General features: G+C 37.7%; 1 protein-coding gene across 1 annotated transcript in view; it reads left to right on the top strand.

Moving 5' to 3' along the window:
* LOC107765628 (alpha-farnesene synthase-like) overlaps positions 1-21,862 on the top strand; it is a 202,426-nt gene extending 180,564 nt beyond the window's left edge. Inside the window, exons 11-12 of the mRNA XM_075248633.1 lie at positions 21,700-21,715; positions 21,776-21,862. Of these exons, the coding sequence (XP_075104734.1) occupies positions 21,700-21,715; positions 21,776-21,862 (103 nt within the window). The remainder of the gene's footprint in view (positions 1-21,699; positions 21,716-21,775) is intronic.
* Positions 21,863-25,760: the final 3,898 nt, after the last annotated feature.

The following is a 25,760-nucleotide window of genomic DNA, read 5'->3' as shown; positions in this document are numbered from 1 at the left end:
CTAGTAACATTTCTGAATAATCTTATACATCATTGTCTAAGATAGTGTAATCACATAAGGAAAAATTAGATAGAAGGGGAATTTGAGGCCTGCGGACGCGGGCAAGTGTATCTTGAAATCTCCAAAGTAACCTTAGCTCACTAATGCTGGGACTGATAGAAAATACCTGGATCTGCATAAAAAGATGTGCAGAAGCGTAGTATAAGTACACCACAACGGTACCCAGTAAGTGCCCAGCCTAACCTGGTAGAGTATTGACGAGGTCAGGTCAAGGCCCAACTGGAGATAATATGAAACAAGACGAAAGATATAATAATATAATGACAATGACAATATAAATGAAACAATAAGAAATTTACGGAAAGTTAACAACACAGAATCAAGGCAGTTAATACAACACGGAAGGAAAGAAGGATTTACATGTTAAGGAAACAAACAACCAAGGCAAATACAGCAAATAGAGAAAGATTAACAAGGGCCACTACCGAGGTACCGCCTCGTAGTCCCAAATCATAAAAGAAAATCACAGTCTTTTATTACATCACCGTTTGAGCCTTTACATTTAGTTTTAAAAATTATTTTTTCCGAAATAGCATTCCGCGTTTTAACCCACCTTATCGCACTGTATGGCTTCTAGTAGTTCCCTTACTAGCCACGCGTATTAAGCCCACCTTATCTCACCACATGCGTTTCAATACCCAGACCTTATACCACCGCATGTGCATCAATATCACAACGTATCACAATTCGCACCTCAAGTGCTCAATATCACATCTTGCCAGAAAAGCCAAACAATAAAAAATTTCACAATAAGGAGCCCAGGACACAACCACAATGTACACAAAGTATCAACAATAACAACCGGAGAGTAACTCAATAAAATGATATTTCACAAATCCGACCACATCCATTCGATATCGAGTCCAACCACACAAGAATCAAATTCGACCTCATTTCGCCTTTCAAAACTCAAGAATTTAGCCTAAGGAGTTTCTACGATTGTTTCCCACTTTCAAACTTCAAAACACTAATTAAATGATGAAATTATCAATAGATTCATGAGAATTAATCAAAAACGAGTTAGAACTCCTTGCCCCAAAGTCCTCTCTGAAAATCCCACGAAATGTTGCCTCAAACCGAGCTCTCAAAGTCCCAAAATGAATTATGAAATCAAACCCTCGAATTTTCCCTTTCTGCTCAGCGATCCCCGCATCTGCGGCCTTTGTGTCGCTTCTGCAAAGCCGAACCTGCGAAAAAATTATTGCATGTGCAGATTCCACTTAAGTCTAGGGGTCCCACTTCTGCGGTCCATGGCTAGCAACTGCGAGCCCGCTTCTGCGGAGAAGTAGACCGCACATGCGGTCCTATCCCAGTACCCTTCCTTAAATTTCGCTTCTGCGGAGAAAAGGGTCGCGCCTGCGGAAGCGCATCTGCGCTTTTGCGTCCGCACCTGCAAACCCAAGCCTGGGATGGATCCTCCGCTTATGCGATGACCAAGGCGCTTCTACGTGACCGCACCTGCGGCCAGCCCCTCCGCAGGTGCGATGACACCAGAACAACACCACTTTAGCAAAACACTTAGTCAAAAAATGATCCGATTTCCATCTGATTCACACCCGGGGGCCCCGGGACCCCGTCCGAATATACTAACAAGTTCCAAAATACATAACGAACCTACTCGAGGCCACAAATCACATCAAACAACACAAATTCTACGAATCACAATCCAAATTCAAGCCTATGAACTATGCAATTCTGAATTCCGAAACCAACGCCGATTCATACCAAAACAACTCTAATTGACACCAAATTTTGTACACAAGTTATAAATGACATTACAGACCTATTTCAACTTTCGGAATCATGATCCGACTCCGATATCAATAAAGTCAACTCCTGATCAAACTTCCCAAAAATCTTCTATTTTCCAACTTTCGCCAAATCATGCTAAAACGACCTACGGACCTCCAAATAAACATCCGGACACGCTCCTAAGACCAAAATTATCATACGGAGATATTGGAACCGTCAAAACTTCATTATGGAGTCATCTTCACACAAGTCAAACTACGGTCAACTCCTACGACTTAACCTTCCAACTTAGGGACTATGTATCCCATTTCACTCCGAAACTCATCCGAAACCAAAACTAAACACCCCGATAAGTCACGTAACTGAAATATAACACAGAGGATTCCATAAATAGGGGATTGAGACTAATACACTCAAAACAACCGGCCGGGTCGTAATAACATCTTTTGAGATAACCACCAGTTTCTAAGAAATCAGTGGATGACACACACCAACCAATTTGTGTCACATCATTTCTTTTATATTATTTTTATGTTTACTCATTATTTTAATTTTAATTTTTTTTATATCTTTACTTCTTTTTTTTGGCACCTTCTTCTCCGGCGAGCTTAACTTTGCCGGAGATTTTCACCGGCATAATTCCATTTTTTCTAACCTAAGATTTCTTGTAATAAAAATAAAAATCAATCAAAGCCCACAAAAGTATTCCATAACATCACAAAAATACATAAAAAAACTCAAGAATTGAAATCAAACTTGACACCAAGTTAGAATCACATTTTTCTAGTAGAACAAGAGAGATTATTTGGCCGGCGAACCTCCATTGTTAATCTTTTTCTAGTTTTCTCTATTGTTCTTGCCAGAATATTTGAGTTTTTGAAGAACCGGCCATAAGAAGTTTTCTCTTATGGATGACCTGGGATCGAATCCCCCCTCAATACCTTATGGGTTGAGTCTATCGCACAGGGCTTGCCTAGTGCGGTTTAAATCCCCTGTGTGATTTGCAGGCTATTACAGAGGGGAGGTTTACCCAGTGCGCACAAAGCGCTCACCCAGAAGGCAGAGATTGTGGCAGAGGGTGTAGCGGCTGCGCGTTTCCCCTCTTACCAAAACAAAATGAGGTGAAATGCACGATGGAAGAATAAGAAACAAGAAAGAGAAAGAAAGAAAAGGGAGAAAGGGGAAAAGAAATTAATAAAAATGATACTTTTGGGACACGTCAGCCAAAAAGGGGTATTTATTACAGTTCAAATAAAGTCGAGGGGGTTATAGAACCACCCGCAAAATATAAGAGTACATATGTAAAGGGGATAACCCTAAGGGGTAATTATGTATTATCCCAAAAAAATAAAGTTATGTTTGAGTTAACTTTCTGCTGCTACAAGAGAAAGGGTGGCATTTGTATGCCAGTTCCTACAAGTGACGGCTTTTGGAGTTTGAGCTGCTTTTCGTTTTACTATTAATTGACTTGTGAACACTCAACACCCCTTTCCTTTAAAAAAGAATAAAAGAGAGAATTGTAATGATACTGAGTTAATCATGAAATATTGAGAAAGTTTGGCTAATATATTCTTTTCTTTTTGTTGGTAGAATTTTACTTTGCCTAAACACTATGTGTTATCACCAATGGCTTATTCGACTTGTTCCGTTGTGTGATATAATTATTTTCACGTATAAATAGTGCTGTAACAAATGTGCAGTTAGGGCAATCAACATAAATTAAAATAAGATAAAGATCGGTCGTCAATATTCAAAAAGTCATGACTAATATGATTACTAACATTATTTGCCGCTCGATCCATATGAAATATGACTGGATCAGATATTTTATATATTTTTGTCTAACCTGTTTCAACCTACAATTGGGTCGGACCTTTAATTGCCAGTACTAGATTGATGCAAGATTTAACAAAAGTGGCAATATTGTGTATATTCCAAGGCAAAATAGATAGAAAATTCCACCATGATTCTTTTTTTATGAAAAGAGCAATTATTAAGTGGACCTGGCAAAAGAGTAATCCTCAATCATATTTCAATGTAGTTTACCTTTTAACTGCTATAATCAAATTCTAGTAGGTTTGCCGCATGTATTAAATTACATGTAATTATAGTCAGTTCCGCAACTAACTGACTTCTTTCTTGACAAGGATACTGAATAAATGGCACATGCTCCAAGGACTTCACAGAATTAGGAGGCACACATATGGGTATACCAAGAGAAATGCAGGTAAGCGACGAGAAAAATTGCCTCAACAAAATAAGTTTTTATTTCCAGAAAGATCCCCACGCCGAGGGATGAACCTCGCCAAATGATCTTATGGATCACCCATCCCATCTTTTAGGTTATTTTGTCTCCGAGCCACTTAAACTTGTATTCATTTGTCAACTCGGTACATAAACTTTGGGTTTTCCCATTTGAACACTCTAACACAACTATTTGCGCATTAATAGACACATTTGACTGTTGACTATGCTTATGTGGCAATATCATGTGTGATATGGCAATGTTGTATGTAATTCACACAAAATAGGTGCGTGAATTCAATTTGTTTGTGTAAATATTTTTTACTAAAATATAAAATTAAATTAAAATTGAAAGAAAAGGAAAAATCATGTAAGTTCCAATGTCCCCTTCTCCCTTCGCTGTTTATCCCATCCCTCGCCTCCCATTCCCACTTTCTGTTCTTCTTTTCTAGAATTCCCTTCCCCCTTCTCCCCCAGTTTCCTTTAATCTTCTTCTCCCTAATTAATTCCCTTCCAACTTTTGTGTTCTTTCCCCCTTCATCTCCCCCCTCTTTTCTCCGCAATAAGTCAAGATTTAGATTATTCTTCACAAAATACGAAAGAAATAACTAATTAACTTACTCCTAAATCACCTTATAATTTCAAGAAAGAATAAATGTGTCAATAATCAGAGTATAGATATGAGCATTACAATTCTTTCCGGCCAAAAATATTTTCCGGTGAATTGACCCAGTCAAATCGACTCATTGTTTCTGATTTTACAGAGGACTAGAAAATACTTTGAAGATGGGAAAACTTGAAGCACACGTGATTATTAAGTTTTTTTCTTTCTTCTTCATGTTTTTCATTTTTGGACTTTAGTTTTGCTATTTAGAAAAGGGATTGTAGGTTTCAAATGGGAAATATGGTAACAGTGTTAGCGGCGGTATTGCGGCTGAAATGTCGGATCCAAGTTCTGAAAACAAAGAAGAGAAGCGGACGGCGCTGTCAGGCAAGCCAAAAATAAATACTTAATTTGGTTCTCATTTTAATATTTTTGAAGTCATATTTTCTTTCAATTAAATAGTAAAAGATGGAATTCACAGTGTAAATAATAATATTCTTAACAATTTTAATACAGAACAACCCATAATCACCCCAAAATCCGGTGTCACAAGTGCATGAGCATCAACTAGGAATGTAAAATAAAATACAATATCTGTCCGGAATATAAATTTGGACAGGAGAAATATAAATACTATGAAGGAGACTTTGCCGGTTGGGGGTCGTAATATGGAATGCAGCTCATGTAAGTCCCCGCATGCATACACGCCTCCGCTCTCACAAGGCCACTAGCCACATATATACCTGCACAAAAATGTGCAGCAAGTGTAGTATGAGTACGTAATCAACGTGTACCCAGTAAATATCTAGCCTAACCCCGGAGGAGTAGTGACGAGGGGACGACATTGACACTCACTAGTGGTCCAATAATATCAGGTACAGTAAAGAGGTAAGTAAATATGAGGCAGAGTAAATAAAAAAAATAAACAAGTATAAATCACGTGGTACAAATCCCCCTCTTTACAAGCAACTCAAGCTCTCCATTAGAAATTTCCTCCTTAACCGGAGTATATATATAGATATAGTGGATCTCATCAGATAGATTTTCATAACTCAAATTGGGAAAACTTACAGATACACTGGCTTATTGTCAAATATTACGCACGATTCCATGAGGATATGATATAGGAAATGCCGAGACGTACGACCCGATCCAACATAAATATTTAAATTGTGCAATGCAGAGGGTCAAACAGCATGAACCATAGATGCATCTATTAAACTACCGAGACGAACGACCCGCTCATATAAGAGTGTGGTACATAAATCCTGCCGAGGCGATCGACCCGATCCCATAAGAGTGAAATACTTAACCCTGCAGAGGCAAACAACCTAATCCCATAAGAGTGAAATACATAATCCTGTCGAGGCGAATGGCCCGATCCCATAATAATAAGAAGCTTTGACAGGTCCTTGACCCCACTCACAAATAAACGTGTGAGTTGTAATTTCTTTAACAAAAATCTTTCAATGAAGTATATATATCACAGAAACATGCCGTAAGAGGAGTAAGGTTATTCGGTGACTAATCATGAACTCGTGAAATCTCTACAATAGCAAGTCTAGTCTCAAGTAGAATGTAAAACCAAGGAATTTAATAGGCAAGCGAATGCTCAAATAGTGCAGCTACATCATGATGTGAACCTAAGCATACCTGTACAATAACATGAATGTAGCTACGTACGGGTTCTCGTCACCTCGTGCGTACATAATCCCCACAATAAGTAGCACACATCAACTTACAATACTTGGGGGTATTTTCCTCCTCACAGAGTTAGACAAGAGACTTACTTCGTCTCAAAGCTTACTTTCTGGTCCAAAATTGTGCTTTAAATCCTTAACTCGGTGCCAAATGATCGAAGCTAGTCAAATGTTATATAAAATAGTCAATACATGCTCAAGAGTTCACATCTTAGCTATTAAAGTGATTTTTCCAATTCAAATTGAAGAATTCCTAAAATTCACCACCGGGCCCACGTGTCCGGAATCCAGAAATTTTCGAAGATAACCACTACCCATAACATCATGAACTCAAATATATGATTTGTTCTCAATTCCATGCCCAAATTCGTGGTCGAAATCCAAAAATATAATTTTTGAGGTTTCTTTCAAAATTCAACAATTTCTATCAAATTTCATTCTTGAATCGATGTAAAAACTACGTATTTAACTCACAATGTGAAGAAATCACTTACCCCATTATAGTTGATGAAGATGGCACTCCAAAAGTGCTCCAAAATTGGCTCCCATGCACGAAATAAAGTGAAAATGAGCCAAACCCCCGATTTAAAGAGAATACACTGCCCAACGTCCATCGCACCTGCGGTGATCTGACCGTTTCTACGGCTCCGCATGTGCAGTACAAATTCCTCTCCTGCAGTCCTCACTTCCCAGCCAAGAACTCGCATTTGTGCAAGTCGTTTCGCTTATGCGGGCATCGCAGGTGCGACCTGCTCTTGTGCATCTGCGCATTTTTGCGCACCAGCGACAACTGCCTCTCTCATGTGCACCCGTAGGTGCGCTGCTCCTGTTCATTTCTGCGGCTGCCCCATCTCGAGTCCATTCTCACTTCAGCGAGCAATTTTCCGCACCCGCGATCTCGCACCTTCGGCCAAAGTTACGCAGGTGCGATTACACTAGAAGCATTAAGCTTCAGAAATTATTAAGTCTCAAAATCGATCCGTTAACCTTCCGGAATCCATCCGAGGCCCTCGGGACCCCAACCAATTATACCAACAAGTCCTAAAACACAATACGGACTTAGTTGAACCTTCAAATCATGCCAAACAACATAGAAATCATAAATCGCACCCCAATTTAAAATTAATGAACTTTAGAACTTTAAACTTCTATATTCGATGCCAAAACCTTTCAAATCACGTCCGATTGACCTTAAATTTCGCACACAAGTTGCATTTGACATTACGGGCCTACTCCAACTTCCGGAATCGAAATCCGACCCCGATATTACAAAGTCCACTCCCGGTAAAACTTTCAAAAAATCTTCAAATTTCTATCTTTTGCCAAATGATCCCGAAATGACCTACGAACCTCCAAATCGACTTCCGGACGCACTCCCAATACCAGAATCACCATACAAAGCTATTCCCAGACTCGAAATCCCAAACGGACATCGATAACATTTAAATACACCTCAACCCAATTTTTATAAAATTCTTCCAAAATGCCAACTGCCACAATTGGCGCCGAAACGCTTCCGGGTTAATTAAAACCTGATCCGGACATACACCCAAGTTCAAAATCATCATACAAACCTGTTGGAACCTTCAAATCCCGATTCCGAGTTCGTTTACTCAAAAATCACACTTTAGTCAATTCCTCCAACTTAAGGCTTCCGAAATTAGAATTTGCTTTCCAAATCAACTCCGAACTTCGTGAAATTAAATTCCGACTACGCGTACAAAGTCATAATACCTGAAGTGAAGCTACTCAAGGCCTCAAACTGCCGAACGACGTGCTAAATCTCAAAACGAATTCTCTCCCACTTAAACATGCGTTCGTTCTTGAACGTGCTAAGAACTGCACTGGAGTTGTCTGCAATCACTGTTCAACAACTCATGCACCTATCCGTGCCACCACAACCCAGTTAGGCACATTAGCTCGAGTCAATATGAAGATTCTCCCTTTTATTTAGTCAAATAAGCCTTAGTGCAAAATTTCAGCATCCGGAATTCTCCACCTGGCCTGTTTCTAACATACGAACACCGCATCAATCACTACACACTGCACCCAACACGATTGTATACCCTTACTGAATTCTTACCATGCACCGTGTAACTCATTTGCCCAAGGCAATCTTTCCAAAGCACAACAGCTAAAATAACTACTAACCGAAGCTCGTAGTGTACTTCACGACCAATCAAGCCTTGCTTTAACTCTCTCAATGCTGCCATGGCAGAGAAGACATGAAGAACTCATAACCACCTACCGAATCACAATTTATGGAGTCTCTCCTCTCGACTTTAACCATTACCTCATCCTGGACTGAATAATAATATTTACTCTTTAATATGTTTCATAAAAATCTGATCGCATTGATCCTAGGTCCAATAATCTCGTCTCACCCAGTATAAGCTGCTCAGGCAATAGGCCACCTCAACACTGCCAAAAGTCTCATATGATGCCACAATGTGCCAACAAGCTACAAACTCGAATGTGATACATAAGGAAACGAACTCTGGAAAGATCTACTCAACCCACGTAACTAATTTAAACAACCGAAAAGATGTTATGAACCTTCCTCAGGAAACGAGAAGCAAAACACACAATAATATGTGTGGGAAACTGTACTCAATATCACACTGTTGCGGCGTGCAAACTGATCCACACATGATACCGTTGTAGTGTGCAACCCAATCCAACCATGATATATTTGACAACGTGCCACCCGATCCAAACAACATATCCATGGCGGCATGCCACCCAATCCAACCAACATATCCATAACGGTGTCCCACCCGATCCACACATAATAATCTAAAGAAAATACACATCGATCCGTTACGCTTATACTCACGAAATGCCCAAATATCAACCATAAGCATGCCAAGTGCATAATACAAATCCTGGGGAGACGGGTAGTGTCACGCGCTATAAAACTCAAGCACAACTAAGGTGCGATACATGATCTGTATCTCGAGATCCATCCTGCTCATATAACACAACAAACTATCCGGGATCTCAATACATTTCGACTTCTTTGCTATGATCTTCCCAGTAGTTTATATAGGAGCTATAGTCGTTTCATTCCTATTCGTTGTTATGATGTTCCATATTCAAATAACGGAGATTCACGGGAGAAATATCATAGTAGTAAAGAAAGTAAACCGCCAAATAGCCCACATGGCATAATAGAGACTACACGGAAGGGCCGACAACAGAAATATTATCCAAGGCCCAAAGACCCCTCCGAAAACAATGCTATGCTGAAATGAACACATTCGGCCTGATATAGAGCCCGCATTCACATTTAGATCCATCCACGGACATCAAGCCGAATATGATCGTACCGCACTAGGCTAATAACCCTTCAAGGACCCACAATGACCTATTCACGACTCATAAGAATAGCCGTCAAATCTGAAACAAACTCACATGGTCCACAACCCAAGGAATAGAATGCCTCTTATGCATAAACTCTCACACTCGCGATATTACCATGACCTCCACATTCGGTCTCAATCCTTAACAATCAAGTGACTGACATGTCACACTTATACAAATCTCCCCGTGGGGCATGCTCCCATGACCATTCCGCTCAGGTAGAAAGGTCTGCACATCCATACCACCAGTCATTCTAATTATGTAGAGTGAGTCAAAAATCTGCAAGTCAATTCACAAAGCCTCTTCCATATGACACTGATCTCAGGTGATGCTAAAGACAATACCAGCTTACTCTAAACATCTGAACTCTTCCCTACTCATCCGAGCTCTTGACATTCTTGTCGACATCAACTGCAACCTTGATCCTTAACTTCCAATTTATTCTCAACTTGCCTTAGAAACAATAATAGTTCCATTCATTAACGTAACGAAACCCATCAACACTCCCGAGTAACCCAATCCACGAGACCACATCGTCTCAATACCCATGAACCGTCTCATATTCTCCTTAAGAACTCAATAGCATAGCCAACTGGTACACCCATTCTGTAAGACCCTACGTGAATCTGGAGCTACTTATTCCCTTCCTCCAGTACTGCACCGCTTACCCAATGATAACATAGAACATTCCAAGTCCTTAGGCACTGTACTCAAATTCTTGAACCCACTAGGACCACTGTTGAGAGTCACCCACTCTGTCTTGGTCCCGAGTATAAGCCAAACTCTAGCGCTCTGCGAGAACGTGAACATCCTATCAAAGAAGCACCCAACTGAATTCTTTTCCCTTGTACATTACTTCCACCAGAAGCAGAAACTCTTAAGTCTTCTCAAAACTGAACATGAAACGATAAGGCCCAAGTATAACACACATTCCTCCAATCCTTTGCTCAAATTACCACTGATGTTTTCTTTCCTTAGTCGTAATAACCCACCAATATGCCGATAACCAGAAACCTCACAAGTAGGCAACCATGCAATCCAATCGTAGATGATGGGGCTCTCCCACTTAGCTTGAAGCTACAATTATATAACCCCGGAACCCACTAATATTCCTCCTTCCCCATAGACATGAGCCTGCACAATCGACCTGCCAAATTTCTCGAAATCCTCATGTTAAACATTTTGTGAACATTTTGAATCACTAGCCACATTCACATATTTGACCTCTTACTAGATAGCTAGTAGAATTCTTCGTAGAAGCTCCGTCAACACCACGAAATCAGTAAACCATCCCGATCTCCTACTCATTCACCAGCTGTACAAGTCAGTTCACTCCCCATTGACATCAACTAAAGGTGAGATAATACATTTCAAATCCGAAGTCATATTGCATCCCTCTTCATATCAAGCAACTCCTTTCTGTCTTATCCAACCTTCCACAGTATAGCAGCCAATATTCCAAATTAGTCCGTAAACCTAATCACTGTCCACCATAAATCCCAAATCACTATAAACTTTCCCCAAGGTGTGTAGATATCCTACCACATAACCCATATGATACTCTGCCATTCTCCCACTTTGGTCAAACCCTCTCCTTTAAGCAACTACTCGACTTCCGCTTCTCACACTTGGCCTTCTAGAAATTTAACCACCACAAGACACCTTCCACATGTCCTTCCTCATCCTCCGCTACCCAGTTGTTGCCCAAATCAAAATCCGTCTCTATAACACTTGAACCAATAGATCGCTACCAACTTTAAGTCCTCTCTGAAGATCACCCTTCTCGAACCATCAACACTAAGAACACCAATTCAATCCTGCACCACTTCACACCGCGATCTCTAACAGCCGCTTCCCCGGCACTATTCCACAATACCCTACCCCAAAGGAGAATTGAAGAAGACCATAACACCGGTGAACCTTAACGCGTTTAACAAGGGTGCTGACACCACATCATAATTGAGAACTCTACCACGCTCGAAAATATCAAGCCTCATCCCTCCATTAACCCCAAACCTGAACAATCATACTACGATTACCTTTCCTTTGCTGGGATTAAACGCTGAACCTCTACATTATACGCTGAGAAATCCTCCTTTCAAGTCATTCACTGCCCCGACACATAGACAAGCATCCCACCATTACGACAATATTGTGAGATAATAACTCATGAACATCATAGCAACATGTGCATAGCCTCGAAACTATCCGAAATATAGCTACTAAGTCGTAATGACAGAACACTCTTCCGCAAGAAGACAATATTAATTGCTCGAATACACAAGAGGGAAACACCCTACCCCACGTCTGCAGTACCATTAAAATTCTTCGATTCCCAATTGATAACAAGCACTTTACGTCGCATAAGATTGAGTAGGAAGGGAATGAAGGTATAATCTTCAAAGGAATCAAATCGCACGATGAGGAATCAAGAAGGGAAGTACTCCTAACAGCCCTATAGCCTCTCGAAGATAAATACGAATGTGTCCATACCGATCCGCAAGACTCTACTAGACTTGCTCAGGACTCGTGAGGCCTAAGTGAACCTAGTACTCTGATACCATGTTGTCACGACCCAAAATTCATTAAAGGTCGTGAAGCCCAAAATAGATACTTCATTTAATTCTCATTTTAATATTCTTGAAGTTATATTTTCCTTCAATTAAATAGTAAAAGATAGAATTCACATAGTAAATAATAATAATCTTACCAACTTTAATACAAAACAACCCACAATCACCCTAAAACCCTATGTCACAAGTGCATGAGCATCAACTAGGAATGTAAAATAAAATACAACATCTGTACGGAATACAAATTTGGACAGGAGAAATATAAATATTCTGAAGGAAGCTATGCCGGTTGCGGGTCGTAATATGGAATGCAGCTCACGTAAGTCCTTGCATGCATACACGCCTCTGCTCTCACAAGGCCACTAGTCACATATGTACCTGCACAAAAATATACAGCAAGTCTAGTATGAGTACGTAATCAATGTGTACCCAGTAAGTATCTAGCCTAACCCTGGTCCAATAACATCAGGTACAGTAAAAAAGTGAATAAATATGAGGTAGAGTAAATAAAATGAGATAAAAAAGTATAAATCACTTGATACAAATCCCCCTCTTTACGAGGAACTCAAGCTCTCCATTAGAAATTCCCTCCTTAACCAGAGCATATATATATATATATATATATATATATATATATATATATATATATATATATATATATATATATATATATATATATATATATATATATATATATTGTCATAACTGAAATCAGGAAAACTCACAGATACACTGGCTTCTTGCCAAATATTACGCACGATTCCATGAGGTTATGATGTAGGAAATGTCGAGGTGTACGACACAATCCAACATAAATATTTAAACTGTGCACTGTCGAGGGTCAAACGGCACAAATCATAGATGCATCTATTAAACTGCCGAGGTGAACGACCCGCTTTCATAAGAGTGTGGTACATAAATCCTACCGAGGCGACTGGCCCGATCCCATAAGATCAAAATACATAATCCTGCCAAGGCAAACGACACGATCCCATAAGAGTGAAATACATAATCCTGCCGAGGCGAATGGCCCGATCCCATAAGAATAAGAAGCTTTGACGGGTCCTTGACCCCACTCACGAATAAACGTGTGAGTTATAATTTCTTTAACAAAAACCTTTCAATGAAGTATATATATCACGGAAACATGCTGTAAGAGGAGTAAAGTTATTCGGTGACTAATCATGAACTCGTGAAGTCTCTACAATAGCAAGTCTAGTCTTAAGTAGAATGTAAAATAGAGGAATTTAATAGGCGAGAGAATGCTCAAATAATGTAGCTACATCATGATGTGAACCTAAGCATACCTGGACAATAACATGAATGTAGCTACGTACGGGCTCTCGTCACTTTGTGCATACATAGCCCCCACAACAAGTAGCACACATAAACATACAACACCTAGGGGTATTTTCCCCCTCACAGAGTTAGACAAGAGACTTACCTCGTTTCAAATTTTACTTTTCGGTCCAAAATTGTGCTTTAAATCCTCAACTCGGTGCCAAACGATCAAAGCTAGTCAAATGTTATATAAAATAGTCAATACATGCTCAAGAGTTCACATCTTACCTATTAAAGTGATTTTTTCAATCCAAATTGAAGAATTCCTAAAATTCACCTCCAGGCCCACGTGCCCGAATTCCGAAAAAATTCGAAGATAACCACTACCCATAACATCATAAACTCAAATATATGATTTGTTCTCAATCCCATGCCCTAATTCGTGGTCGAAATCCAAAAATATAAATTTTGAGGTTTCTTTTAAAAATCTCACAATTTCTATCAATTCTCATACTTGAATCCATGTAAAAACTACGTATTTAACTCACAATGTGAAGAAATCACTTACCCCATTATAGTTGATGAAGATGGCACTCCAAAAGTGATCCAAATTCGGCTCCCATGGACTAAATAAAGTGAAAATGAGCCAGACCTCCGATTTAAAGAGAACGCACTGACCAGCGTTTATCGCACCTGCGGTGATTTGACCGCTTCTTCGGCTCTGCAGGTGCAGTCCAAATTCCGCTCCTGCGGTCCTCACTGCCCAGCCAAGAACTCGCACCTGCGAAAGTCTTTTCGCTTCTATGGGCATTATAGGTGCGACCTGCTCTCGCGCATTTGCGCATTTTTACGCACTAGCGGTAGCTGCCTCGCTCCTGCGCACCCGCAGGTGCGCTGCTCCAGTCCGTTTCTGCAGCTGCCCCAACTCCAGTCCATTCTCGCTTCTGCGAGCAATTCGCCGCACCCGCGATCTCGCACTTGCGTCCAAAGTTACGCAGGTGCGATTACACCAAAAGCATTAAGCTTCAGAAATTCTTAAGTCTAAAAATTGATCCATTAACCTTCCGGAATCCACCCGAGGCCCTCGGGATCCCAACCAATTATACCAGAAAGTCCTAAAATACAATACGGACTTAGTCGAGCCTTCAAATCACACCTACATCGAAATCATGAATCGCACCCCAATTCAAGCTTAATGAACTTTAGAACTTCAAACTTTTACATTCGATACCAAAACCTTTCAAATCACGTCTGATTGACCTCATATTTCGCACACATGTCACATTTGACATTACGGATTTACTTCAACTTTCAGAATCAGAATCCGACCCCGATATCACAAAGTCCATGCCCGGTCAAACTTTCCAAAAACCTTCAAATTTATAACTTTTGCCAAATGACCCCGAAATGACCTACGGACCTTCAAATCCACTTACGGACACGCCCAATACCAGAATCACCATACGAAGCTATTTCCATACTCGGAATCCCAAACGGATATCGATAACATTGAACTATGCCTCAACCCAATATTTATGAAATTTTTCTAAAATGCCAACTGCCACAATAGGCGCCGAAAAGCTCCCGGGTCATCCAAAACCCGATCCGGACATACGCCAAAGTCCAAAATCATCATATGAACCTGTTGGAACCTTCAAATCCCGATTCCGAGGCCGTTTACTCAAAAATCACACTTTAGTCAATTCCTCCAACTTAAGACTTCCGAAATTAGAATTTTCTTTCCAAATCAATTCCGAACTTTTCGAAATTAAATTCCGACCACGCGTACAAGTCATAATACCTGAAGTGAAGCTACTCAAGGCCTCAAACCGTCGAACGACGCGCTATAACTCAAAACGGCCGGTCGGGTCGTTACATAATATGTATGTGGCAGCTCTAACAAAAATACAAAAACAAATTGTTTCCCAACCTAACATCAATGCCTTTAGTTCATCATATGGCACATCATGGATCTTTTGTTTTCTTACGTGGGTCAAAAAATGTGGTGTGATATAAATATTATGTAAGGTGATCATTTGTTTAAATGGTTTGTTTTTGGAATCGTATTGGCATTTTCTAGTTTTTTGTTTTTTTTTTGTTTTTGTAATATATAGACATAATTTGAATTATTTTTTAATTACAAAGTGAAAAATTAATATTAAAGCTTTGTGCAATAACCTGAAAGTTGGATCAATATCCGCAAGATTTTATTTATTTAAACGAGTGTCTAGAAAACTTTAAGAGAAAATAACAGGCGTCGCATGAAATGAATGAACACAGTTTTGTCCGAAAGAGTCGAGAGAAACGTGTAAAACTTGACCTAAGGAATCATTAAGTCTAGAAGGTGAACTGACTGTCACTTCCAAGTCCACATTCCACACAATAGTTATCTCATCTTGCGTCGTTTACAACGTTTTTTGTATTTTAAGTTTTTTATTTTTAGAATTAAGGACTCCAATTCTATTTTTGTTCTTTTCTCTCTCTTTTACTTATAAATGACGGCATTACAAAACAATTTCCCTGCTCAATATCGAGCAAGGAGGCATAAATAAATACATCACGACAAAGGGTTTCTTCCACTTTGTACGAAAGTTTAGATTGAACAAATGGTAATAGAAAGACGTGAATCCAACTGTTAAAGTAAATTAATCAGTCATTTTTACCTATATAAGCTCTTAGAAGTTATGAAATTATCTCCACAATTATTCTTGTATTCTCCACTTCTATTATTCCAATATGATTGTAATGATCCAACCGGTCATTTTAATTTTCAGAACCCATTTTTCTAAAATAAAACTTTCCGAATGTGTTTTTAATAATTTATGACTTGCAGGAATGATTGATTCGGGATTTGGAAGTGTTTGAGTTGAAATCGGAACACTTGTTTCCGTAAGTTGGCTTTAAAAGGCCAAGTTTGACTTTGGTCAACATTTTGAGAAAACGACCCTGGAATTGAGATTTTACGGTTCCTATAGGTTCGTATGATTATTTCAGACTTGGGCGTATGTTCGAATCAGGTTTTGGATAACTCGGGAGCGTTTTGGCGCTTAATAGTAAAAATCAACTATTTGAAGGTTTAAAGTTCTTTAAATTTGGTTTGGAATAGGTTTTGGAGTAATCGAGGTCCGTTTTGAATTTCGAGTCTGGGAATAGCTCTGTATAGTGATTTAAGACTTGCACGCAAAATTTGGTGTCATTCCGAGTAGTATAAGTATATTTCGGCACATTCAGAGTAAGTTTGAAGAATTTAAAATTTCTAAGTTTGATTCAATTTGGTTTAGGGTATGATTCTTAGATTTGATGTTGTTTTACACGTTCCGTGAGTTCGAGCGAGTCCGTTTTATGATTTCAAACCTGTTGTTATGTTCGGGCGGGGCACCGGGGGGCCCCGAGTGTTAGCCGGATGAGGCTCAAACCAATTTTGGAAATTTGAGCCAAAGCCGAAGCTCCCAACTATTGTCAGAATGCACATGCGCTTGGCTAGCCGCAGGTGCGACCCTCGCAGATCCGAGTTGTATGCGCAGAGGTGGAAAAGGGAAGGGGCAGTCGACCGCAGATGCTGATGTCTTTGTGCACCTACGAAAGCGCAGGTGCGAAGCATTTCGCACAGATGCGAGAGGGGCCGACTAATTGAAACTTGTACTTGTGAGGCTTTTCCGTAGGTGCGAAAGCCACAGGTACAGTACACCTTTCGCAGGTGCGAAAAATCTGTCTGGGTAGAACCTTAAAACGGACGAAGCTTGGTCCATTTTTGTTCCTTTGTCTTCCATGTTTGGGCGATTTCAGAGCTTTTGAGAGGGAAATTTAACTACCAACTTTGAGGTAAGTTAATTCTACACACCTTGAGTTAAATACATTGATTATGAGTACATTATAACTAGTAAATCTAAAAAATTAAAAGTTTAGATGAAAAACCTAAATTCTTATAAAAATAAGATTTTAACCACGAAAATGGTTATGGAATTGAATAGAAATTATATATTTGAGTTCTTGAGATTATAGGTAACGTTTTCATCCGAGAATTTTCGGGATCCGGGCACATGGGCCCGGGATGAATTTTAGGAATTTTACTATTTTGGGTTGGGTAATATATTTAATAGCCTAAATTCGAATTATTGAACATGTATTAATTATTTTGCATAACATTGGATAGTTTCGGATTTTTCGGCATCAAATTGAGAATTTAACGCGACGTGGTAATCTAAACTTTGAGACAAGGTAAATCTCTTATCTAATCTTGTGAGCGGAAAATTACCCCATAGGTAATTAAAGTAATAATTGTTACTAATTGTGGGAGCTACGTACGCACGAGGTGACGAGAGTCCGTGCGTAGCTACTATTAATGCTAAAGTCCGGGTAGTTTAAGACTTAAAGCATGAATTACTTGTATATATATATATATATATATATTGCGAATTGTTAGATAAAAATATTAAAGAATGGAAATCTCATATACTTGATTTTCTGTTTAAATTAATTAATTATTAAGAGAAATTGTTCTTCCTCCCGAATTTATCTTATAATAAATATACTCTTCTTTCGGAGGTACATAAAAAATTGTCATCCTTTCTTGTGGAGCGGACCGAAAACCTTGACATGATAGATGCATCTATGGATCGTGCCGTACGACCTCGGCAGAAATCGTGCCTAATAATAATAATTACACGATACTTTGATAGTTTATTGTAGCTTGTGAAGCTAATTAACAAATTAGAAATCCTTGGAACTTAAAGAATTATTATCCATGCTTGCTAAGGAATTATTGTTATTCATGTAAATGAGATTAATTGATAAATATATTGGAATTGAAGGAATTTAATTACTTATGCTGGTTAAATAAATTATTGTTATATTCTATGAATCATGATGATTTAGATATTCCAGTTTTATTTCAATTATTATTATTGACCCATAGTGAGAGTTAAAGTCGACCATCTCGTCTTTACCACTTCGAGATTAGGCTTGATACTTACTGGGTACACGTTGTTTATGTACTCATACTACACGTGCTGCACTGTTTTTGTGCAGGACCTGAGGCAAGTACTAGTGGGGGACCTATCGTCTTACACCCACGTTATCCAGGGGCATAGTGGTAAGCTGCCTTTCTGAGCCGTTCTGCAAGTACTAGTGTCTCTCCTTGCATTTTCATTTTGTCTATTTTTATTTCAGACAGTATTTGAGATTTTGTATAATCTACTAGATGCTCATACACTTGTGACACCAGGTCTTGGCACACACATTGGTAGAATTCAGAGTTGATTATTTATCTTGAATTTAAATTAATCGGTATCTTTTATATATTTTTTAATATTACTAGTAAAATAATAAAAATTACTTAGAAAATTATTCTGAAAATAATTGATGTATGTTTGAATTACTAAGTTGACTTGCCTAGCTATAGTGTTGGGCGCCATCACGACCTATAGGTAAAATTGGGTCGTGACAATGATACTATCCCAAACCACGTCTTCCAGAAATATTGTGTCCCTTTTTCCACTATGCAGACTAATAAACTTCATAGTACTATTAAAAAAAAAAACAAAGTCCTGAAAGGAAGATTTCTACCTATAAACCAAACATTTGGAAATATGATCATCTACTTACTCTTACAAGTGAATATTAATTTCGGTACACTTTTGTCCAGAAATATTAAACTGGAAAACTGAAATTCAGGACACATTGATTTATTGCTAAATAGCAGTCCTTTAGAGTGGTTATATGGTGTCATTTCTACACGTTTTTTCTCAACAAAAGAAAAAAGCAACACCCAAACGCATCATTTAAGCCCAACAGAACCCCAACATTTTAGCCCAACTCTCTCTCTCTCTCCAAACTATGCTTTCTTGCTTTTCTTTTTTCTCTTAGTTATTTTTACCATAAAAAATCAAATGGGAAGTAATTAATGGCAAAATTCTCATTCTCGCTACTCTTTCAAATCTTCCCACCATTCTTGTTGTCTATACACTATAACAGTCAAGCAATCTAATGGGAAAGTTTCATATTGAGTTCTAGAGTGTTATTAACTGCATAATTGATTTTCCATGGTAATAGAAAGTCAAATTTGGATTTAGCATTCTCTCTATTTCGAAAGGTTATTGAATATAAATTTAAAAGTATTTTGGATAATGTATAATTTGAAAAAAGTTAATCCATTAATAATGACTTACATTAATTTTTTTGTAACTGAGTAATTTTCGAGTACGGATGGTTCGAAGCATAAAGACAACACGTTCTTTTGATATAGAGTATTGACACGCCCAACTATACCTTATAAAAAGGACTAAGCGGTTGCTGCAAAAATTGTTAGGTTTAAGAGTCCGGAGTCGAATCCCACAGAGAACTAAGGTTTAACTACAACTATTTATTATCACTAAGAAGATAAACTCGGACAATTCCTAAGTTATAAATATTAAGATTCTTATGTCTAACTAATTAACTCACAATTTAAAGTAATAGATTAATAACTAGAGATACTAAGGGTTGGAGAAGAGATTAAGGAGGCCTAGAGTTATGATTTCCCCAATTGTAGGAATTCTTCCCGCTACGTCTTCTATAATTTCGTCGAATTATTCTCTACCGATCGTGAGTACTTCGGGTGACGTAGTTCTCTCTCGAGAAACTACCACAATTTACTAGACATATTCTCTCGTACTACGCTAGCTGACACTAATTCACCGCTCACATACGTTAGGAGTTATGTTATTCGACAACTACCTAAATACGTACCCTCTCTCAAGCAATACACACTAAATAGGCACAGTCAATTGATAGCCATTCAATCAACAGCAACAAACACGTAGTTGAATAAGTAGGGAAATCTAACACCTCAATTCTATAAAAACATAACAAGAGTTTATCGTGCAAAAGGTTCCATCAAAACCCTAATTTACAAATTAGTTATTCATAGTCATGCTAACAATCATGATAATAATTGAAAGCATTAAAATACAGATTAAGGAAGAACGAAAGAAAAAAAACTCTTGTGATTCGTTGCTTCCAAGTGTTCCCGTAACCTTTTGCCTCTCCAATAATGTATCTCCCTTAAGAAATAGTTTAGAATCCCTTTTATACATGTTGGGGGCGTGTAGGGTCGAAACTACCAAGTCCTAACCAAATTGGGATGAAATCCGTCCTTGGGCGTCTCGCTTGGCGCCTGGCGCCAACCTGAACATCAAACATTTTCTACTTTTGTGCTCTGTTACCCTTGCCATTTTGGTTGGTGCCTGGCGCCAACTTGGGCATTAAAGTCATACTTCCTCCAAATTCTTCCATTTTTACTTCAATTTACATGCAAGATTGTCAAATCACTTCCAATTGACTCCTACACATATAAATACCATTATTAAGCTCGAGTCACAAATATTTACACCAAAGTTAACTAGATCGAGGCATAATGCAAGGCAAATTACATACAAAAAGTATGAATTTTTAGCCTAATATCAAGTATATAAATTCATAACCTTATGTTCAATATGATATTCAATTGAATTGGAATCTTTTTGCTTTTCTATTTGTTTAAAATGACTTTTTGGTTTGACATTTTTCTTTTTTCGTAAGACATGTTAGTATTAATGACCGGCCGTAAATGAATTTCGATTTTAAAAAGGAAAATTTATTGTTGGTGCACCCATTAGAGTTTTTTCTTATTCGGTGCACTCATTCATTGGAAAAAGATTATTTACTTTTTCAAATTGAACACCCTGGACGAAGTTTATGGCCACGTACGAAACAAAAAGAAATTAGTGGGCAGATTTTTACAAAGCATTGCTTGTGGAAGCTAAATTGGATTCAAAGGGTTATATCATTTTGGGAATATTTAGATAAAAAAGGATGGAAATCATAAGGAGATAATGTGCTCTCTATTCATGTAATTCTTGGTTTAGCTCTAGATTTCTCAGGAGTTAAGATTTTCTGGAGAGTGAACAAGACCTTATACACTACTCCTCCCTTATAATCCGACTTTGCAACGACCTTGGCCATTCAGCTGTAAGTAATTACTTAGAAATTTTTCCAACACATATAACATCATTCCTTATTATTAATTTAATTTGTTTGAGAGCTTGCCTTATGATTTTCTTTTCTTTTGAATTTATGATTTTCTCACATTTCCAATACTTAACAGGCTGAACAGGAAAGAGGTGATGTGCCTTCATCTATCTTGTGTTAGATGAGGGAAGCAAATGTTAAGGAGGATGTAGCAAATCGGAGATGGATTTGGTGTTCAAGATCGAGAAACTCGACAACAAATCTTATCTTCTTTGGTTGAACCTCTTCCTCTCAAATGAGCCAGAAATTAAATAGTAAAGAAATAAGTCGTGGATATATATTTACTAAGTCTTGAAAATTTGCAAAAAATACGACCCATAACATTTGCCATAATTTGTTGGCATCCCGTAGCATGTACTTACATTTTACAGCATTCAGCTCCCATACATTTCTCTCAACCGCAACTAGAATTGTAACCAATTAATTAGTTCTCAAGTATATCCAAAGAAAAGAAAAAGTTATGTAAGAGTTGACTTTCTACTGCTACAAGCCAATTCCTACGACTACAAGTGACTGCTTTGCGCTGCTTTTTGTTTTACTAATTTACTTGCTAACCAGGGGAGGATTTAGGCGGCTCAAGGGTGTTCATCCGAACCTCGCCTAAAAATTATAGTGTATATAAGAAAAAGTTTGATTTTTATCTCTATATATTATATTTTGAACCTCTTCACATAGTTCAAAATCATGACTTAGTGGTCAAGGAGGTTCAAAATCATTAAGAGGTCATTGGTTCATTTCCCACTAGTTACAATCTTTTTAAATATTTTAACTTATTCCTTTTTTGAACCATCTAGCAAAAGTCATGCCTCCGCCACTATTCCTAACACTCAGCCCCCCTTTCCTTTAAAATACTATAAAAGAGACAACTATAGTAATACAGAGTTTATCTGCATGAAATATTGAGAAAGTTTATTCTTACTTTGCCTAAATCTTTTGTGTAACCACCAATAGCTTATTCGACTTGTTTCGCTGTGTCAATAACTTGTTTTCGTATAAATAGTACTGTGACAAATGTGTAATTTAGGACAATCAATATAAATTAAAATAAGATAAAGACTGATGTTCAAGAAGTCATGGTTGATATGGTTCAAGAAGCCATGATTGATATGGTTGATATGAATACTTACGTGTCCGTCATTCCATCGTATTAAGTATGATTGGATCGGATATTTCATCTGTTTTATCTAGCTTGTTTCAATCCCAATCGGATTTGACCCGTTACTAGATTGATGCAAGATTTAATAAAAGTGGAGATATTGTCTATATTATATGGCAAAATGGATCAAAAATTTGACCATGATTTTTTTTTTGGGGATAAAACGAGGAATTATTAAGTGGACCTGTCAAAAGAGGAATCGTCAATTATATTTAAGTGATAAGTAGGTTTTCAGTTTACCTTTTATCTGCAAAGATTAAATTATGCAAGTAGGGTTATCACATGTATTACATTACATGTAACTATTCACTTCAACAACTTACTTTATAAATAGAAACGTGGCACCGCTTTAAAAAAAGTAAACTTTTTTTTTACCCAACCTAACATCCAATGCCTTTAATTTCATCATATGACACATCATGGATCTTTTATTTTATAAGTGGGTCAAAAAATATGGTGCCACATAAATATTACACAGTGAGTTGTTAAAATGACAGTCTATTTTTGTTTCTAAAATCGTATTAGCATTTTCCAGCGTTTTGTTTTTATTTTCTGTAGTATATAAACATAATTGAATTATTTTTTAAATACAAACTGAAAATTTAATATTAAAACAATATGCAACAAACTGAAGGTTGGATTACCATTCGCAATATTTTATTTATTATTTAAGGGAGTGTCTAGAAAGCTTTAAGAGAAAAACACACGCCTGCATGAGATTACTGAACACAGTTTTCTCCAAAAAATCAGAAAAGAATTTGCATTTATATACAGGAACATTTAAAAGTTACAACGTTTTACATTCGAATTGCTTTAATTCTCTGATTTAAGGACCACTACATTTTTACTAAAAAAAAAGGGTCAATTTTTTTACTTAAGAGAAAAAGTCTATTTTTTTACTTCTACACTAGCACTTAAACGTACTCCTAATAAGTAATTAGTTGACTTTTACAATAATATAAAAAATATTTACATATTGTTATAGTATGCAGCTTAAACATTTCTAAAAAAGTAATAACATGTTTTCTTTTCTTTTCTTTTCTTTTCTTTTTCCCAGATAAATAGGATCTTCAGTGCTGACTCTAAATATCTCGGGTCGAGACAAACTTGTCAAAGGAGGAAAGGAATGTGCCACCGCATAATTTTATTTAAATTAAAAAAAAAACGTGTAAAACTTGACCAAAGGAATCTTTAAGTCTAGATGGTGGACTGAACGTCACTTTTAAGTCCACATTCCACACAATATTTTTCTCATCTTGCGTCGTTTACAACGTTTTATTTTTATTTTTTATTTGTATTTAAGTTGTGTTTTTTAAGGACTCCAATTCTATTTTTGTTTCGTTCTCTTCTCTATTATACATCACAACATTAACAAAAGATTTTCTTGTTCAATATCAACAACAAACTCAGTATATTTTCATATGTGGTGTCTAAGTTTATGGCTTCCTATCGTAATCTTAAATTAATATATAATAATAACTATATTTACCCGAAAAACGGTATAGTTAAATTTGTTCATGGTTTCTAGACAAATGAATTAATTTGATCCAAAAAGCAATGAAATAGCTGATGAAATATGAAATACTTAGCCTTAGAATGTAGATGAAACAACAGAGCTAATGAATCCGGGAACAAAGTTTTCGGGCACAACAATGACAAGATCAAAAGTGAGAGAATAAAATTGTATTAAAATGATGTATAGAATGTAGCGTAAATTAGCCAGAAAATTTCCCCTTTATAATGATAATTGAGCTCTCTATTTATAGTTATGTCTAGGGAAGGAGGTTTAGGATCATGCCCTTCTTTAATGTCAATTATAAGGGCCATTAATGAAGATGTAATATTAGACATAAATGCCAAATTTCTTGTAACGGGTCATCATCCTTAATGCTGCAAAATATTCCATATTAAATGTTACCGGGAGTAAAGTATTTAATACTACTTTTATGATCATTATTCCTTGCGGTAACAAGCGGAATAGCCATGTTCGGTGGCCATCTCCATCTTGTATTCCACGTGTCCTTCCTTTAAGCGGACACGTGTTATGTCGTATTTTTTCCTATATAGATAGTTTCCCTACTTTTCGGTGATATAACTTTGTGTTATTAGGAAGTTGGTGGAAATACGTTTTTGGCGGGAATTACTATAATTCCTTTTGAAGGCCACTGACGGTTGATTAAACGCCTGTATCTCCGCATTTAATGCCCCGAACATGTGTCTTCCCATGATTTAGCATGCCTTTTGCCGATTATCGAGGTAATTATGGCCATGAATTTGGCCGCCAAAATTTTAGTTATGCGCATCATCCTTCTCTTATGTACTTCATAATCTCTCAAACTTCTAATTTGCATCTTTATTTCCCAACTTTTATCTCATCTTCTTCGAACCAGAAATTTCCCTTCCTTCTATTCCAATGGCCTCCTCTTCAAAATGTGCTAGTTCTTCAAAGGGCAAGAACAAAACCGAGAATTCCGTTCCTCCAATGGTGGGTTCCATCATTCCAAGAAGGCTTAGTACTTCGAAGGATTTTGAAGTGAAACTTCTTACTGCTAACCCTCGCACATGGGTTGTTAGTAGGTACCCTTCTTCTATTCGCCCTTACAGTATTCCTGCTGTGAAGGAGGATTGCCTCTATCATGAGTTGGACATCATTGCTCCTGACCTATCAGAGGGAGTGACCCTTCCCAGAGAAGGGTTTAAATTGTTTTTCATGTATCCATTTACTTTGGTTGCATTGTTTTTAGCGGAGAGCTTGATTCCGTGATTGCGGAGTTTTGCCTTTGCTACCAAGTATGTTTGGCACAGGTAAGTCCTTCAGTGTGGAGGATGGTTGCCTGCCTTCGACTTTGTTCCTAGAAACCGGAGATAAGCTAACCCTAGCTCATATGATGAATCTCTATTCCCCCAAAATCTTTTACAGGGGAATGATAAACCTTTGCAAGCGTGATCACCATGCTTTGCTATCTAGCATGGACGACGAC

Source organism: Nicotiana tabacum, unplaced genomic scaffold (assembly GCF_000715075.1).
Source record: "Nicotiana tabacum cultivar K326 unplaced genomic scaffold, ASM71507v2 Un00006, whole genome shotgun sequence".
Classification (NCBI taxonomy): domain Eukaryota; kingdom Viridiplantae; phylum Streptophyta; class Magnoliopsida; order Solanales; family Solanaceae; genus Nicotiana; species Nicotiana tabacum.
The sequence above is the reverse complement of the archived record's forward strand: the minus strand, read 5'-3'. Positions and strand labels throughout refer to the sequence as shown.